Here is a 20,399-nt window from a genome sequence, read left to right as displayed (position 1 = left end):
AAATGATATTTAAAATCAACCCAGAACCAAAGCAGGCAAAAATAAATGGACCATTTCAAACTGACAGGGTGGCATCTTTAATCAATGTATTGTTGACAATATAGCAAGTTATGTTAAAATATCAGTTGTGTTGGGAGAGAATTTGGGAAAACCAACATATACATACAAGTAAAACAACAACAACGTAAAGGAAAAAAAAAGTATTCACAAACACTTTCTCATCCAAACACATGAGTCATTCACACGGGACTACACGCACCCACACGTGCACGCACGCATGCACCCACACAAACAGAAGCTAATAGCTTGACGGTCACAAAAAACAGTCACACTGCCAATTCAGTCAAACCGTTTTGGATATTCTGTTGGTACAAAAAACGGTCGTTCTGACAATAATAATAATAATATTATCTATTGTAGTCGTCTCCCGAACCTGCCCTCGCTGCTCTCAGTCAAGCTCGTCGTTGTATGTACAAGTGAGAAGGCAGTATGGCCGCATTGTTTGTAAATAACGAATATTTACTGCGATATTTCTGGCATTTTTTTCTCCTTTGTCATACAAAATAATGTTTCTCTGAGGTAAGAACTGAGACAGTATCAAAATAGTAAAATAAAAGTTTTACTAAAATGCACCCCGGAAATTGGAAAAAGGACAACTGTGTCGTTCGTCCAGTACAACTGGATAACAAGTGATCTGACAGGTAACAGCAGTGACAGGTGCAAAAACAGAAGGGAAATAAAGAAAAGAGTGTGACACTGTTTCAGCGTTTGACTAGCTGTCTTGTTAACCAGCTTGTCTTGTGTTTGATCAGGCTGGTCTGAGCCTGAAGTGGGAGATGTGGACTGGGTGACATCACAGGTTTCTTCAAGGTCGCGCTCAACCAATGGAGTCAGTGTCCATGGGGGGGAGTGAGTAAGGTCACTGAAGCTGTAATAGCGCCAGTGAAACTGCTAAGGGGCAAACTGAGCGGAGCATGGTAGCAGTGGGCAGCTCCCAGAAGAGAGCGTGTGAAGTTATGAATGTGAAGCAGCTGAGTGCCGGTGGGCAGAAAATAAAGTGGAGCTGTCTCAAAAAGACAGCGTACGGCCATGCTAGCAGCTCTGTGAGCCCGGTGCTAACGTCAGCATGCTAACACGCTCGCAATGAGACTGCTAACATGCTGATGTTCCCCAGGTATACCATTTACCACGCTCAGCACCTTAGCTTAGCGTGTTAGCATGCTACCGTTTGCTAATTAGCATACAGTTGAGGCTGGTATTTGGACATAAACCAAAGTCTCAGACACATTTAAATTTATACCTGATGATGGCGCTGTGTGAAATGTTAAGGGGTCGCCAAAGCCAGGGGGGTTCAGCATCTGGGGAGCATGATTAGCAGTTGAGATATTTCAGCCTGGACCAAAGTGTCGTCCCCAGAGCCAAATGGTGAATAATAATGTGTTACTGGCTGCATGTTTATTTAGTCAAATTTAGCTGGGAGCAAAGAGGGCACCGACTGTACAGCCTGAACATTTTTTTATGAAAATATTTTGCCTCTGGCCTTAAAAACAAAACAAAAAAGGTTTCCTGTGATGTCACCAGCTCCTAGCTCCTCTTAAATAGCCTCTAGCTCTGTGACAGAAAAATCCCTTCACTCTGAAAAGGGCCAACTCAGCAATGTGACGAAACACAGGAGGGACACTCCACTGAGGATCTATGAATGGAAAGATAATTAACTCTAAAAGGCTTTAACAGCAAATTTATACCTGTGCAATGGTGCCAAACCAGAATACAAGGTGCCACCGCTGGGCACATTTATACTTTTCCAGAAACAGTGCTGTTGATGTTTCCTTGCTTTTCACGAGTTAAGGCAGTGATACCGAGGGCAGCGTTTGGCTGATCTGCAACTGTGCACCGCTGAGAGCCAATGTCGGTGCATTACTGTCAGAAAGTTCTGATCCCGATCTGCCTCTTGGTTGCTTTCACATCGCCCGCAGGAAAAGCTCACTCACGGCTGTTTGTCACAACGCTGCGTGTCCTTTCAGAATAAAAGGCCGGCAAAGAAAAAGGAAGAGTGTTCTCTATTTCCCCGATCAACAAGTACGTTTGCATAAAGGAATACCACACAGTCCTTTAGAGGAAGAAAACATCAGTACACACAAAACCATACACACAAATCCAAGCACACACACACACACACACACACACACACACACACACACACACACACACACACACACACACACCAACATTTAGCATACACTTCTGCCCAGGAGCCAGATGTGCAATCTCCCATCAACACATAATTAGATCATCTTCATTCCAGTGAAGACAATTTCTGTGATGTATTTTTTTTTCTTTTTACGTCAACTCTTGGTCATATACAGCAAAGACTGGTTTCAAGAGTACTGGCCCACCATGAAGACCCGATCCCAAACTGCTGACTCAAATCTAGTCTTAGTTCTCGACTTAGTCTTGTAAAGTTCTGTGGCTTCTCCAGGACTTTAACAACACTTAAATCATTGATGGAGAAGGAGCTTTTTATAATCTTTTCATGTATTATTTGTATCTGAAATAAAAAAAAAAAAACAACAACTTTGAGATGATGAGCAGAATTCCTGACTTGCTGGACTGGACTGTGGATTGGGCCTTCATGATGTGAATGCTCTGTGGGCAAAGTAATGGCAAGTAGATGATCGCTTATATACCTTCAGAGATGCACCAACAACATTTTATTTGGCAGAATAAAGAGTACAAAATATTCAGGTTTTACTTGATATATGTTACCTTTTATGATGGAGGCCATAACTACTGATTAAAAGCAAGAAAACTGGGAGAAATGAAGTCCTTCATCACCCATAATTACAGTCTAAGTGCTGATGAACTTCTCAGTTTCGAAGTAGAAGCAAGATATTAGCTGTTATCAGTCAATGTTATCGGTGCACCGTCATATACCATAATCATCGTTTTCCTCCTTCACATAAAAGACAAAGCTAAGTAGACTCAGACATGGATTTTTTTTTTTTTTTGGAACATTTCTGTACACAATACACGGGGGCACGGTCATTGGTGTGGGTGTGGATCATCGTCTTCCTCACTTTGGCTCACCGTGGCGCTCACTCCGCATGCAGCTGCAAGGAGCTCATTGAAAAAACTACAATCATCTGATTTGCCTGTGGAAAAGCCTGCAGACACGCAGCCTACCAGTAGCCAATCACATTCTTATGTTGCAACATGTGTAACCTATCACGGTGAACGCACGGCTTGCTGTCATAATCGCGGCACTCCTCTCTGTCACTCTGGTTGCTCACTGCGCCTCTCACTTATTTTCCTCTTTTTCTCCCCCCTCCCGTGGGCTGTTTGTCAGAGGTGTGGGAGTTTCCAAATTCTTTACTCTGTTCAAGAACCGACGACAGAGTTTTGGAACGTTTTTGAAGGTGAATTTCTGTGAACTTTAAGGTTTTTAGAAATGTTTCGGGGATTTCTCAGGCTTTGGGAGTGGGATCTATTAGCAGTGCACGCTACCTCCATTTTTTGAGGTGAGGCCAAAAGGTGAAGTGTTAAGGGGTGGAAAGGGTTGTTTTGGGGGTTAGGGTGGAGGGTGGTGGAAGGGGGTTCAGTAGTGCTGCGTTCAGTGCGGCAGCTCTTCAAGCTCACTCTCTTTGAGCTTGGCATTGTCTCTGACTTCGTCAAATGTGTACGTCTTGACAATTTTCCCATTCTGAAAGACTGTGTGCAGCAGGTCCTGGAGGTGAATAGAAACACATGACGGAGGGAGGATAAAGTAAAAGGAGGGTACAGAAGGAGAGGTGACAAGGGAGGGAAGGAGGGCCAGAGCAAAGGTGAGAGAAGAGGCAGGTTAGCGTTGGTGAAATGAATTCCTTTGCATTTGTGAGTATAAAAGTGTCTGCATACTATTGTGGTCATTAAACTCACCACGCCATACTCCTCCAGGTCACCCTTGCCCTCCTCCAGGGTGACAAAGTCTCCGTTCTGTGTCCGGTGCAGAGACAGACGACCTTTCTTTGACCTCTTGTTGGGGTCTGCCACCGGGTCCTTGAACACGTTCACCTTTTGCCACCACACAGGAAAACAATGTCACATTTAAGCAGAAAAAGGGAATTTCAAATCAACATGAAGCGCTGCGCAGACAAAGAAGGAAGATTCAGACAAGAGTGCACTGGACAAAAACAAGCAAAGCTCATGAGAATGTGAATGGTGACACTGCCCACAATGTAAGTACTCTGCAATTCATGTTATTTAAACCACACCAACAAAACTGTCACTGCAACGCAGCTACTCACCCCCAGTCCATTAGTGACCACGTAGCTGCATTTGAAGGAGCAATTGAGCAGATCTCTGGTCAGTTTCTGCAGCAGAGCCCCTCCGGACCCGAAGGCAATGTTCTCAATGGACCACCGGTGTTTCTTCATGCCTTCCACTATCTGAGGAAAAACACACAGTCAAAAAGCTTGCAATAGTCCAACATTATGTAACTGCTGATGTGGATAACGTGATTGTGCAATGAAAGCTCATTTGAGGGTTGCGAAAATTCGCATATTTCTTTAATAAATCATTGGAAGAACCAACAGGATTACCCCCCAAAAAGCTGCCATGAGTTTAATGAGTTCATACCTCTTGCAGTGTGTTGATGTCAACTCCATCTCCTTGTATGACTCTGATGTAAGGAGGGAGAACCTTAAAACCTTTAGAGTTCTCCACTGGAATAAACTTCTTACCCAGGATCTCCAAAACCTGATAAGAGTAAAAGGAGAGAGGAAGAAGAAGGTGGTGCAGAGAGGGGGAAAGTTAGCATCTTGTTTTAAGATCGTATCTGAAAGGAGAGCTGTCCATGTGACCACACACCTTCAAAACCGTATCAAGAGGGTTTCCAGAGTCTGGTCGGACGACCAGCGGGGCGTCCGCGCTGCGTGTCTCTATGAGCCCCCGGAGGTCTTCTCCCCAGATCTTCTCACAGGCGTTGTAGATGTCGTAGCTGTCGCTGACTATGGATACGGGCACGTTGGGAAACTGCTTGACGATGTGCTCAAAGGCATCTTTTTCATGGTCCTTCCCCCACGCTGTGATGGTACTGCAGAGAGAACGGAAGAGATGTTGCTTTATGGCGGACAGCAGCTTCGCTTCCTGTGTGGTTGGTGTGAGCGCTGTGGCTTTACATGAACCAATAAACTAATAAACAGGAGGAGACCACTTTCCATCTTTCAACAGGAACAAACTGCAGTTAAAGCAAGGAGCCAGACCCTCAGAATGGTTGTCTGTTGGGGACAAAGACTCACAAAATATAGAAGAATCATCACATGACATTCATCAAAAGATAATGCCACAGCTCGTCCAGAAGAGGGCAGTGCACTCCAGGTTTTAGTATTGGAGGAAACAGACCTGGGCCAAATTGTATTTTCTTAAGGCTGTTTTTGAGGACTATTCTCTGCTATGCAGGTTGTTGATTGGCTGGAGGGAAGATGGTCATGATAACTACAGTATCAGGCCAATGAATGAAGAGGTGCAGGTCCCACACGTGCTACAGTTCACACATGCTAGAATGAAGGACATCAGCTCTACCTTTGCCCCAGTTAAACCTGACCAGGGATACAGTTTTATGCCCTGTTGTTATGAGATAAATGAGATTCATGACACCACCTCAATACAAGAAAGGCCCTTGGAACTTGGTTTATGGTTTCTTTGCCAACTTTTATCAATGAATGAATTGTGAAACCTGCTCAGTGTACACAGTAAACCTTAACTACTGGCGCTCCACCACAATAGATGAGAGAGATGGCGTGTGCTTACTATTTGACAAAAACAGATGTTTTTTGTGACGATCTGAGAATTACTCATCCGTGATTGTATTTTTACTTGAATGTAAGTTTCTGGACATCTTTCAGTAAAAGTCTTTTCTTGATTTCTGCTGCTATGTTAAAAGAGAACAGGAAACAGCAGCAGACACTGAAAGTTTTAAGAGCTCTGAAGGTGACATACCTCTGCTCTGAAACACCCACCCATCCCTTTCCTTCTACATCAAAATGCAAAGTGGAATTTCACTGTGACTCCTCCCTCTGAGGTAGAAACCAAACAGGAGGGGGCCATTACATAACGGTTACTATGACAACTCCTGCCACCGTCCCACAATGCACTGGTGCTGGGTGGAAGGGTGCGCTGGAGCAGCAGTAACTGGCCTGGTGGCAAGGAAGTGGCAGTGTGCAAGAGAGCAAAACGGAAAGAGAGAATGTGTGTGTGTGTGTGTGTGTGTGTGTGAGCAGGATGAATGGATCAGCACCATAAAACAACACCAGTGACATGTGAGGGACATGCACGTCAGGGCGGCAGCCAATCAAAACCTTCACCTTCCAGCCAATCACAGCCCCACTCACAAACTGAGACAGATGAACCAGATAATTAGTGCGAGGGTGACCAAGCTCTCATCATGGAGGCAAACAAACACCAACGTTGGCCAAACGATGACTAAATTTGCACTCGGGATGATAAATTTCCCTCCATCTACAGCACTGGCAGGTGACCAACTGTTATTTGAAACAAGTTTTCTGGGTTTTCTTTTGAAAATCAATTTAGCTTGTGGCTGAAAAAAGTTTGCCTCTCGACCTGGCTCTTAGCCCAAACCTGGACTATCTCACCAGAGGCAGCGCTGGAGATGAATAGCGATGGGCCGACTGCACCCCTGTGCTTTCTGGGATTATGTGAATACGTGGCTTATGCTGATAATTAACACTGTGCACAGGAATTTAGCAGCCTGTAGAGGCTAAATGTTATACTCAGGAGTTGCTGTGAACCTTGCCTATCCCTTAAAAGGCGTGTTGTCCACGTTGGCAGACACCCGTCATAACTTGGAGGGCTTATGTTACTGGTGTAATAATTGAAGAGGGTGGTGAGCTACTTTACTTCATCACAATGGAAACGGTGCCACTAAACCCTGTGGAAAAGCCAGGAAACGCTCTAAAGCAAAGATATGTAGGCTGCACAGAGAGATATCTTGTCTCTAAGCAGGTAAAATGCTTCAATGAGCAGTGTTAGAGTCAGAAAAAGTGCGTCTACCTGTGCTCTGCAGCAGGCACTGAGAAGCCTGGCACAGGGTCCTTGGTGCCGTAGTACTTCTTAATGACCCCGATGCCGGCGACCGTGTCTGTGCCTTTGAAGTTGACCAGATGGGCGGAGGCCCCGATGCCTGCAGTCTGTGAACAGAGGAGAGATGGGTCATGGGAGCTAAAGGGCAAAGACATCCCATTATAAAGCAAATCTTCAGCAGTGAGCGGACCTGGAGTTAGGATTATGTTGTCTAACTAATATTTTAAAAGTCCTAAAAGTGCTGTTTTGTTATTTGTCTGTCAGTTCGCTCCAAAAAAATCTTCAGGTTTCCATACAAATCAACTTTTACAAAATCTTCCGTATAGTAGTAAAATATAGTACACTGTAGTCGCACAGCAGAGTATACAGTACCTCTTGTGAGGAGACACCCCTGTAGCCGAAGTCATGCAGTTTATACTCCAGCCTCTCCAGGTTCCCAGAAGTCTCCATGAGGTACTTGGCGAGGATCTTCTTCTGCTCTCTGGAGTTGGTCGCCACAGTGATGGGGTACCAGATCTGAACCAGAATGGTCTGATGAAGGGAGGAAGGAGTTGAGTTGAGTCAAGTTCACTGGATATTTATTACCATTTCCGGTTGTCAGAGGCCATTTCACTGCAAATGTTTACTTCCTCTAATATGTTGAAAAAAGAAAAGTTGAGCTGGTCTCAAAGCAAAGATGCCGCGAAAGATTTTTGCCTGTCAGCCAACCCTCCCGCTTTCCCAGTATTCTACTGGTACTAAAACTAACAGGCTCAGGGATCAAAGAGGGCTGCTTATTCACACAAGACAAACTCTGGGATCCTCCATGCCTCGTGTCAACTCTGGACCAGAATCACACGTTTCAATATGAAAACAAGTGGCTTATCTGTACTCACCGTCACCTGGGAAATTTTCTGAACACACACTTTCTATCACCATATATGTACACTGTGTGTATGTACACTGTGTGTGAAGACCTGCCTGTCAACAGATTCAAAATTCTTTTAGCAGTAGATATATTCAATACCAAGCCACACCACGCACAGTTAAAAGCTACTGTTATTCTATATTTTATGTTAATAACCTGTCTTTTCTCTGGCCCGACGTCACCTACAAACACTACGCAGTGTCTTCTCACCCTTTAACCCTCAGCACAGTCACATGCCTCCTTAGACTAATCATAATCTAAACCATAATATGGTCTCATGTGACTGCCAGAGCAATGCAGGTCAGACGGCCTCAGCCTTATCTGCATGTTGACCTTTTCATGACGAATCATCCTATAACAGGAAATAAAACACTCGATTACAACTGAGAGTTGATAAACAGCTTGATAAACAAAACTGCAAATAGATCGGAATTTGTTCTAATTCTTATCAATCCAGAGGTCTGTTTACTTTTCATGACTGGAAATTATTATAAAAAGAAAAGAAGAAAGGTCTAATTAAGATGACTGTGACATTTATAGAAAGTTAAATACAGCATGCAATCATCTGGTGACAGTTTGTCAGGGATAATGTCCCTAATGGGACAGCAGGACGGTAAAAACAACACTCAGGAGGAATGCCTGCACACACATAAACACACACACGTGCCAACATAACCATGCCTGTGTCTAAGAACAAAATGGAGGGAGATAAGGAAGGAGAGGGGGTGGTGAGAAGGAGGAAGGTGGGGAGAAGAGAAAAGGCAAAAGAAAGATGTTTAAAAAAAAGAATGACAAAGAGAAGAAAATGACAGTAAAAGAAGAAGGGACAGTAAGAGTGAGGGGGAAGCAGAGAACAAGCCAAGGACACCAGGGTGATGGACGCTGTGGCTAATTTTACACCAGCCACGAAGAGTGACTGTGTGTGTGTGTGTGTGTCTGTGTGTGCGTGTGTGGTGACTGTGCTGTGTTGGTTGTGGGTGACCTCTGTTCAAGCACACCTTCCTTTGAATGGCACGCTCGTCATTTGAGTTGAGCGTATGTGCATCAAGTTATGGAGCCAAATGCAGTCAAAATCTACTGAGACTCAAGTCTGATCTTTCTGAATGAGGCCGGCATGGAGAAGCAGAGAGGAGCACGAGACAAAGAGGGCAGTTAGAGACAGGGGGGAATGTGTAAGAACCGCGTAAGAGCCACATAAGAGTGACGATATCGCTCATGGGAAATGAATTTAGTTGGGCCGAGTCATTGCGAACAGTCTGTTCGTGCCCCCTCATCTCAGGGAGGAAACGTGTGCATTAGCTCAGTGTAATAAATGCAGCCCGTGTTTGTGTGCTTACATTCACTGATGCCACCTCATCACTCACATCTACAGTCTGAAAATGATTAAAAGAATGGTTCAATATTTGCTTATTGGCTCTCTTGCTGAGGATAGAAGACAACTGTGTCTGTACAATAAATAAGGAACGGGTAAAAATGTGCAAAAACGAACATTTACTGGGACCAGTTGCCATGCAACCAGCAGAAGTTACTGGTCCTGGGCCAAGAAATAGTTTTGCAAATAAATCTGTAAAATGGCAAATACTTTTTTTTCACTTTGGTTTTTGTACAGATTCAAGAAGGCAGATTTTGTTCCCTTTGAACAGAAGCAGACGAGCTGTTTCCCCCTGTTCTCCAGTCTTAAAGTAAATAAGTAAATTAAAATGCAAAGTGAAGAAAGCTGACAGACATTCTTCGGACTAATTCCAAAGGTGTGATGCATCAGGGAAGAGAGAACTCTTCAGGGCAAGGGGTTGATTTAGGACTTAAATGATTTTGCCAACCTCCAAAACACCAAACAAGGATTTTTCTCGCACCTGGCTCTCCGCTCTTCTACCTTTCAGCCAAACTGTGAATGACTTTGCTGCAGTTACAGCCCATCTCTGAGCGGTGATGAAGCAATAAGCCGTGACACGACTGTAATGCAGTGAGATTTAAGGGGAGATAAGAAGCATCGTTGGGCATGCTGCCAAGCAATATAGTTTATGGCTTTTATAAAACTGTTAACTCTCCACTGTAATTAAAAGGGCATAAACGTTGCTCATATATCTCGCCTTTAATCAATAATCAAATAAAGCTAACCATGAAATCTTACTGATATGCCGAGCGATGTAGTTTTTGTAGCACATTAGCAATTAAACTGTTATATGAGGGTGCAAAGGTGAGGTATTTAAAACAGCTTTTAACTTGCTAATCCAGAGCTGAAGACTGATACCATTCAAGGGGTATTCCAGTGATGGGTCCAGCTCAAAAAACTCTGAATCCTACCTGCTACCACCAGCATGATGACATGCTCTACTTGAATAACACACTTGTGTCATGTCAGGACGCTCTGGACTTGACCCGGCTATCCATTCTGGGCCCAGACGACAGCCAAAACAAACTTACCTCCACCCAGTTGGTGAGCCAGTAGCACTCAGGGTCCGTGCTCTCAACTGTGAACAAAACATTGCCTCGAGGAATGACACTCCCCTCTGGCACCGCCTTGATTTCAATAGGTAGGTGACCGTTGTATTTCTGCAAACACAAAGACACAAATATCTTACTCAGAGTCAGATTCACACTGCGGCAGTTTGTTCTTTATTGAGACGACCTGAAAGGGAAGTTAAAGTGACACATTCTTGGAGCCAATATGGTGTCGACCGAAGAGAAAGGGGAGAATAAATAAGGGGTTACCAACACTTGAGAACATACTTTCAGGCCAGAGCGCTGTGCTCTCTCCAAGGTGCTGAAACACTATGTTTCAATAACCAGACACATTCTATGCACATTTCCCTGGATATTTAAACTGACTTTGATTAATTTTTACTTGTTGACCCTCTATCTCAAGAATTTTGCGAGTTCAGCCCTTTTTCTCCTCCTAAGAAGAACCACAGCGCCAAAAGTGGCACTGATTTTTGGTTATTTTAGCGCGCAGGCTTTCATGACACATCAAGAAAATGCCAACTCTGAAAACATACACACTTTTGTTTTTTGTGGCCCCACTTTTTGGGGATTTTAGGATCCAAAGCTTGCTGTGCGTACACTAAAATGTGTTTATTGGGAGCACACTGTACATCCTAAGAGTGTGTGCACGTCTCTGATAACACAGAATGTTTCATGTGTAAACATTTAAGTGTACTGGCACCTGTGTATATACGAACACCTGCATGCTTAGTTACAACTTCCAGCTTTTACTTCAATCAACGATTCCTTGAAAACAGCCTTCGCAACCGTCGTGGAATCTACTCACAAATGTGTGGAAAAATATCTTAATGCCGCTGTAAAGTATCACCTTCAAGGAAAGTTTTTCTAGGCATTTTTGGCCATCCTTTACCTCCAAAATGTAATTCCACCCTGTCTCGTTGAAAACATCATCCTGGAAGTGCTCTCTGTATACCTCCTTTGCCTCCTGGATCTTCTCTGGAGTCACAACCTTTCCTGCAGAGGAGGAAGGAGGAGGAGGAGGAGAGAGGAAGGGGAAGGGAAAAGAAAGCAGAAGCACAACAGGGTACAGAGAGAGAGGTTAGAGAAACACACACCGTTACAGAGAAGACACCGGAATGCTTCTTTACTGTCCGCTGTCGTAATTCAGTTAGAAGCATCCCGTGCACACTGACAGGGCGTCTTTGTCCAAAACACACACACCAAGCACTTTCTCGGCAAGTCTAGACCATAGAAACTCCTGTATACAACAAGAGGGTAACATAAGTACTGTGCAAATACAAGAGCACACTGTGACATTTTCAAATCTTCGAACAAACAGTCTGACACTTTGACATAAAGATTAACACCACTCTCACGACTGTACAGTAAATATGAAGCTCCAGCCAGCTCAGCCAGTTAGTTTAGTTTAGCATAGAGACAACAAACAAGGAAAACAGTGAGCGATGACAAGACTGCAGGAAGTTACTGCTTTGAGCAAACCCCCCCCCCCATATAATCCTGCCCCTGAAACAACGCATAAGTAGTTTTTACACTTTAAACAAACAGGATATGCTGTGTGAATTTGAATTTGAAATTGAGCTGGTAGGTGAGTTTTGTCACCTGATAGAGACAACAAACAAGGAAAACAGTGAGCGATGACAAGACTGCAGGAAGTTACTGCTTTGAGCAAACCCCCCCCCCATATAATCCTGCCCCTGAAACAACGCATAAGTAGTTTTTACACTTTAAACAAACAGGATATGCTGTGTGAATTTGAATTTGAAATTGAGCTGGTAGGTGAGTTTTGTCACCTGTTAGAGCCAGGCTACCTGTTTCCCCCTGTTTCCGGACTGTGCTAAGCTAAGCTAAGCTAAGCTAAGCTAAGCTAAGCTAAGCTAAGCGCCAGCTGGCTCAAGCTTGGACAGATGCACAGACAGGCAAGGCTGTAATCTCAGGGCTAAACCATTTCTATGTTTTCACTGAAATAAAAAGTTTTAACATAAGACTGTCAAGTTAAATCAAACAGCGAGGCTGCTTTTACACCTAATACGGTGGTGAATTTTAATTGTCTCTACTCATACTTTACACCAATGGACCGGCTCAGCAGAAGGAGCCTCAGTGAGCCACTCCCTTGACAAAAAAAGTACACTTAGAAACAATTAAAATTCATTCTGCAACTCAGACAAGAAGAATCACGATGCACACTTTTGCTGTGGTAAGCTAGAGGATCAAGGATGCATCTCTGATAGTTGGCCTAATCAGTGAGCTCTGAGGGACGCTCTGCGCAGACAGCTGGCCTTTCTCCCGAAAATGGTGAAAGAGCAGCTGTGCTTTTGTCTCCCCTCTCTCTGTTCTCCCTGGCTCTCTGTCTCCCCCGCACCTCTGCTCCCGCACCATGAAATCCTCTTAGGAGGGAGATGCATTTTCTTTCTTTCCACTCCTTCTCCGCCGGCCCCTCTTGCTCCCCCGTGCCCCTCAGGACCACACTAAGTAACTTAAACATCCACCTTTGCAAACTTGAGTTAATTAAGAGCGTAGAACACACTGTGTGCATTACACTGCGCCTCGTTTCAGTCTCCCCTCACTCGCTTTCCTCTTTTTAACCTGCCGGCTTTGTGTTTTGCTCTGCGCTGTCTAATCGACTCGAAGCGCGCTGTAACCTTGTTGTCTTTTTTAAGCGAGTACAGAGGACTGTTGCTGCGAGCCACAATGGCGAGCACCTGCCCTGCTGAAGTGCCCTTGAGCAACACACTGAATCTTGAGTAGCTCCGGGCACACCGTTCTGCAGCTGACCCTGCACTATGCTAACCTCTTCCTGGAGGGGGGGTTGGGGAGAAAAAAAGCTAAAATGCTCCCACAGGGATGAATAACACATCACAAAAGGCTTTTGGTATGTGCCCTGATTGCAAACTGGAGAACAGTAGAATAGTGCAGTGTCCAGCTCCCGCAGAATGAGGGTGAAAACATGACGCGCACAGCTGACTTCAATAAAAGAAAGTAAAAATAAGTCCACCCCGGGGTTACTGGAATGTTACCCTTATTTAATTTGTTGAGTTGACTGGAAACACATCTGTATTTACACAAACATCCGAGAGAATCAGTTATTGAAGTTGTGGCTTCATGAGGCCAAAGCTGAAATCTGCAAAGTCATCCAGTCTGGCAGCCATTGAGGAGCTCCTACTGGGTTAGGGGTCGGCGCTTCAGTGTCGTGCTCAAGGGCGCTTTTAATCACCCGACAACGCAATGCAAAACATCAGCCCGTTCTGATCAGCACACATCCTGAGTCACCTACCTTTTAGGTATTTGTAGAGGATGTACTGTAGGCCGTAGAAGACGGTTTTGTCATATTTGACTTTTTTGCTCTTGGTAGGATCTGTCCTCTTCTCACGGCACTCGAAGTAAGAGTACACTTTACTCGTGTTGGGGGGGTACTGTTTGTAATGCGTTACCTGCAGAGACAGATGGGACACAGCAGCCATTTGCAATAAATAAAGTGAGTTAGAGAAAGACTAATAAAACATGAACACATCTCACATATGAAGGCTGTATCGTGCAATCCCTGCATACACAACACACATGATGCTATGACTTATCAAGACCCTCTTTTAAATGTCTAAGCCTCCGAACATACATACAAATGCAGGCAGGAGGGCAATTTTTTATGCCCCAAAACCCCCAAAAGCACACACACACATGCACTCACACACAGAGAAAGGACTTTGAGGAGCATGACTAATGAGAAAATTCATAATCGTCATTTGCTCTTACTGCACTGGTCTTTACTTCAGGGTATTAAAGGAAATGAGCTCTCTGTGTCCATCATGGGCCTCGTTCATGAGCTGATCAGGGGACTTAAAAGTGCACGCTTCATTCATGAGGTGCAAATATTACACTAAGGGATGTGAACACACGATACACAGCCTGGAATCTCTATAGATGTCTGCACATCTATGCAGAATCTGTGGACAACGGTCAAGATTTTGGTACATTCCGGTTTCTGTTTGTAGTCTGAATAGTATTGACTGATCACACTTGAGGGTCCATATGGGGAGCAAAACAGGTGGAGGGCGTTGACTAAAATGCAATCTTGCTATAAATGTATCTCTACTTATAAGAGATCAGGACACAACACATTGAGTGTTGCACCCAGAAGGAAAATCACCATCAGATGATATCCGATGGGCTCTCCCATTTCCCTACACACACACGGACGTGATGAAGTCAATTGTACGCACAGGTTATTTTTGAGTCATCCAGATCTTGTGAAACCGTGGCGTTGCTAAACAGGAGCAACTACAAGTGCTGTGTAGTCGCGAGGCTTTACAATGCATAGTGTCAACTGGATAGTCCCACTTTTCAGAGGAGCTGATGAAACCTCATGTATAAATGTTGAAACACATTCAATTATGTAGCAAGTCCTGTGTTAAAATTGGTAGATAACACTGAGAAATGTAAACGACAACACTCTACACATTCTGTTTTTGGGATGAAAAGGCGACAATATGGCACGCTTGAAGCAGCAAATCAAATTCTAATGCTTGGAAACGAAGAGAAATGGGTAACTCGCTGCCAACAGACACTGTTCAGAGAGCTATTCAAGGTCACAACCCAAACTTTGAGGACCACTGCCATTGTGTTATATTATCTGTGATGTTGGCAAACATTCCAGCTCAACAAAAGACCCATCAATCCATTGCGCTAAGTCAAATAATACAGTATTAAAATGTCACAATCGGGGCGAGCATGTCAGGCTTTTCCCACACATTCTTCATTATTCTCCTACTCTACTATTATTCGGAGAAATACCACATTCAGTGTTGCGTGTGTGCTTCTAGTGATCTTTTTATCCCCTGAGACCGATACCAGACACTTGAAATCAAGACTGCGCAATCAAGCAAACTGTTTGAGACACATTCAGGCGTATTTCACACACACGGGAAACTGCTTGACAAGGATGTGATACCTTAAAGACACACCGGAAACGATAAGGTGCCTACCGATTAAGGGGTACAGTGGGGCACTGGAGGGGCAGGTTTCTACAAATAGAGCTCACTCGATCACTTTGTAATTGGACATATACTTTCAGGCTGATCTGCTTTCAATGTCCACACAAAATGCGTCTTAAAATGTTTCCAGGAGTCCAGAGACACGTGAAGAGGAGAGCCAGTCACTTCCTTTCCCACAGCTTGTGAGAAAGAGAGGAGAAGAAATAAATGTCAATGAACTACTCAGTTTCTTTGACCCGTCTCTGTCCTTTCCTCTGGGCTTTCAACGACTCAAAATAGAGTCAGGACACACAACATGACACTGGGCCCGACCACGTGTTTGTGTACACATTCACTGGCGCACATGCTGATGTATATACACATACACCCTTTTAAAATTGCATGACCAGTAACAGCCTAGCTTGCAATTAAGACACACATGCCTCTTTATTTATCATCCAAGGATATTACTAATTTATTATCCAATATAACAATATCATGACAGCACAGACTATCAGGTAATATGATGGAAACATATGTTTGATTATAAATCATACAGCATGTAGTCTGTGTAGTCTGGGACTTTGTGCATCAACATATTTCAAGTCCTCCCAGTGTTGATAGCAAGTCAAGACCATTAACGCTGCAACAATCACAGCATCAAACATGGGTACAATACTTGCTGTGGCGAGTGCAACGGTGCAAGAAAAAAAGCCTGCTCTGACATCCGATTATGCCGGTGAGCGTGAAAACTCCTTCAGGTATTTGAAGAGATGTTCCAGGACACGAAAATTAAACAAAAGGAACTGAGCATATTTGCTATGTAAAATAGTCAACAACATGAACTCATTGAATCTTTAACTGACTATGGAACATTTCTGGGGGGCACAACTGACGATGGCCCTTGAAGGATGTTCTAAAGATCGAAATGGCCCTTAACAGGAAAAAGGTTCCTCCTCGCTGCTCTATTGGATGAAAATTCAGTTCTGTCTTTAATCTAATTTTCACAGGAATGTCAAATTTTACTTCCTTTTTTTGTCTGCACTGTAAAGCCCTGATAGTGGTGGGACAATTAAGAATGCAACAAATGACTAAAAAATATTGAACACACCGAAATATAGACACACACAGACACAGCAAGTATCTATAAGCGAGTACATAAATTTTCTGGAATGCAGTCTGTCCTTTGAAACATGAAAATTATTTCTCTGCTGCCCTTTCACGGTTAACCACCGTGTCTTCTTCCAAACAGCACAACATCTGAAGCATGCAGCAGCTGCTGGTGTGGCACAGCACTTAATGGGACCATCCCATTACCTCAGTGTCACTGGTTCACCCCCCCCCAACAAAATCTTGGACTCCAATCAACTTTCTTTCATACTCTGGATTTAAGGGTCAAAAAACTTACAGAAATGTGGTCATATGCTGTATCTATATGACCTCTGACATACCGCACACCTCCACCCACCCCCATTTCCGCACAGCTGGCATGCTTGGCTTTGGGAATGAGCATCTCTTTTCAATCCCAACAGACAAAACACAAAGGTATTTAGGTGCAGCTTGTTTTCATGTCCTGTGAACAAAGTATATGCCTCCGATTGGTCTGCGAGTTAGTCAAGTGCTTTGCTTGCAATACCCGCTCTCTCTTTACAAAGGTTATGGCATAGTCGTGCACAGACATCATACCCACCTTATCCCATCATAAAAGCCGCTTTCAGTGAAACAATACACACCCAAGCGCAAAGCAAACACAGGTGGTGACATTGGTGAATTTGGTAGACGATGAAAGAGCTCAGAGACTCAGACTACTGATCCCAAATGACCGACTGGTTAGCTTACTCTTTAGCTTCTTTTGTGGAACTCAAGCGGCTGTTTGAAGAGACAATAATGCCAACTTTAGGACAGACAACACAGGCCAGTCCTTAAGTGAAATTTGATCTGTATCATCCCATATGTTTTGTCTTAACCCTTATTTAGCATGACCTTTGCTGCTTGGAAACACACGTTTCTTCATCAATCTTCGGCTCTGGGTTTGACACACACGCACGCACGCACGCACGCACGCACGCACGCACGCACGCACGCACGCACGCACGCACGCACACACACACACACACACACACACACACACGGTAGCTACACAGAGCAAATACAACCTTCTTCTGTTTGCCCCTGAGCAGGTCATAAAAGAGCATTTAGGGAGAGGTGCCTTGCTTGAGGCACTATGAAAGCAATTACTGAGCAATAGAAAAAGAGATACTGTTCTTGAAATTACTTTTGGATGTAAGAGTGACTCAGAAATTCTGAAATCCAGACATTCAGACACTGTCCCCAACTATCTCAAGATGAACTTATTTGAAAACAAAGAGTCTGCTTCACTTAACTGTTAATCGGTTAACCACTGGAAATATATCTGACTGGTTTTGCATGTTGGCCTGCGGGCTAATTAGCATAGGTAGATGGGTCCTGTTCTGAGGCCATTATCCAGTTTGTGTTTGTCAGCTGTGACTAAACACACTGAAAAACACTTTGAGGAGAAGAAGGATGAGCTAAAAGCCAAGCTCGGCAGGGCAGACACAGTAGCTCTGACCACTTATCAAATGACCTATATTAAACATCTGGAAAAGGTTAATTTACTTCTTCATTTTGCATTTGTAGGGTTTAGTGATCACCTCCTTAGGCTACAATGATAGTACCTAATGATTCAGAACACCATAATTACAACCAAGGGCATAACTTATGGGTAAGCAGCAGCAGCAGCAATGTCACTTATGCTATAATTCAGGCACCTCTAACCTGGAGTTTTTTAATTAAGACCATGACACCTCTTGAGGGAGTTAACCGTAAAGTCCCTTTTCTTTCACTTCCCTTAACCACTGCTCAAGACGAATCATCAGTCTGAACAACGATGTGGACGCAATACTGTTTCGGATCAATACTGTGTGCAGTGCCTTCTATGTTTTTTAACTCACCTTTAATCTTACCGTAAAATCTTTTCTACAATGGAAATAAACTATGAACATATCTGAGACAATGTGAAAATGAAACCAAAAACTGAGCAGCTGTCTCTAAGAAGCATAAACCAAAACTGTAACTGTACCCTGGAGACTAAATAAAACATATTTCCTCTGGAATTGAAACCCAAGATAGAAAACTAAATTGAAATTCAATAAAACTATAATGACCATGGTAATCAGAACTGTATTCACCCGCACTCATGAAAAACTAATTTCCTGCGTGAATTTAAGCGCTATGTCAAAACGAATTGTAAAAAGATATCTTAACCGTGTCAGGCAATTTCAGGGGAAAGCTAAAGTAATTTTCTGGGCATGAGCTACAAGCTGAAGCACCTTTCTTTAATGCTGATAAACCTCTGTGTGAAAAGACATTCGACCAGAAGCTCACACACTGTCAAACCTGGCTGGGAATCAAAAAGAGCAGGTTCGTTAAAATATACTTGAACAAACTCTGGAAGAGATACATTAAAGAAATAAAGCATTACTCCATGCTGTCATTGGACTTTCAACCCAATAAAAGCTATTATTAACATTTGTGTGCACTAGACATGTGCCGGTGTAAATAATCGTACACTTATCAAACTGCATCTTATTACTTCAACAATCACTTGAGCCTAAAATGGAATTAGGACATCCAAAAGTAAAAAATAATGAGCTGTGATGACTTAAACACAACTTGTTTTCACTATTAGTTTCCTACTTTCCTGTATTACCACGAGGAAGCGCCAACCATTACACATCTCTTAGTCACAATTCAACTTCTGGCTGGCTCATAAATGTTAATGTTTATTGGTGATTGACAAAACTGACTCATCACTCCAGCTGGAATGCACCCTTAATTCCTATTTATCACAATCATGCATTTTGCATGCATTTTTTGTTACAGAAGACCAGATTTAAAAGGTCATTTATGCAGCTGTGGTCTCAGTTTGAATCTTTCAATCCCCCCCGTCCCATCATCACCACCATCAATGAAAACTATCACATGACTGATGTACATGGCAACTGGCCTGGCAACCGTCCCGGCAACCACTTGCTACGTGCGATAATACATTCCTGCAAGTGCATTTGTTCTCTGGTTACATTGTGGGTTAGCGGCCGGTCTTAACGTGCTTTAACGTTGCACAATTCTACATTTGCTATACCACAAATACCCAAATGCCTGCAATCAATTGTTAAATATCGTTTAAAGGGCCCCAGCGCTTCAACTTTATGCCAGACTTTGGACTCAGATAGCCTAGCTGTGCCACATTAAATAAATAAATAAATAATCTTTTCAACTTTCAGTTTTGATTTTCAGAAAGTGACGCATTGCCATTGGTAGTAGCTCACTCCATGCTGGCTAACATTGTGCCTGGCTGGGCTCTTGAATGAGCCTTTGGTCATGAGCAGTTGACCGGGCTATCCACAGAGCACTCGCTAGCTAGTGGCTAATATTAGCTTTTATTTAATATCAGTCACCTCCGTCTCCCTTCTGCGCTCCCTGTGAGCTAACAAGCTAGCTAATTCAGCTAGCTTGGTACCACTGTGACTAGCAAAGCCAGTGAGGCACTAGCTCCCCTCAAAAACCCGCGGTCTGAGATATAAGTTAGCTAGCTCAATGCGGGATGCTGGCTTTTCTGAATTTGGTGCCCCATCTCTGCTGTAGCAGCCCTCTCCTACGCTTCCTCTTGCCCATTCGGCCTGCTGTAAACCGACGGAGACCGGTCACAGAAAGCAGTGTGATGGCCTTGGGAATGATGATGAAACCACCTTGACTTTATCAATTTTCATGCATCAGCCCTCCCCTCCACCCAGCCTCCCACCGCCTGAAACCGCCATCGGTAAGGTACCTTGTATGAATCAGTCGCTAGCATTATGTTGAAGTCGGCGCCTCTGTGCTCCATCTTTCCCCCCTTGGTTGTGAGTCGGTCGCAGCTGTCAGTGTGATGTGTTGTGCGCCTCGCTGCCGGGGACTCCAGCCTAGTAGTG

At 43.8% G+C, this 20,399-nt stretch overlaps 1 protein-coding gene across 1 annotated transcript; it reads right to left on the bottom strand.

Moving 5' to 3' along the window:
• Positions 1-53: 53 nt before the first annotated feature.
• Positions 54-20,399, bottom strand: nampt1 (nicotinamide phosphoribosyltransferase 1). Its single transcript, XM_070991947.1, has 11 exons — positions 20,261-20,399; positions 13,719-13,875; positions 11,337-11,440; positions 10,409-10,537; positions 7,450-7,608; positions 7,048-7,184; positions 4,846-5,071; positions 4,615-4,734; positions 4,284-4,424; positions 3,916-4,050; positions 54-3,724 (listed from the first exon to the last, which is right to left on the bottom strand). Exons 1-11 carry the CDS (start codon positions 20,312-20,314, stop codon positions 3,611-3,613), a joined length of 1,476 nt encoding a protein of 491 aa, XP_070848048.1. The 5' UTR covers positions 20,315-20,399; the 3' UTR covers positions 54-3,610.

Source organism: Chaetodon trifascialis, chromosome 22 (assembly GCF_039877785.1).
Source record: "Chaetodon trifascialis isolate fChaTrf1 chromosome 22, fChaTrf1.hap1, whole genome shotgun sequence".
NCBI lineage: Eukaryota > Metazoa > Chordata > Actinopteri > Chaetodontiformes > Chaetodontidae > Chaetodon > Chaetodon trifascialis.
The sequence above is the reverse complement of the archived record's forward strand: the minus strand, read 5'-3'. Positions and strand labels throughout refer to the sequence as shown.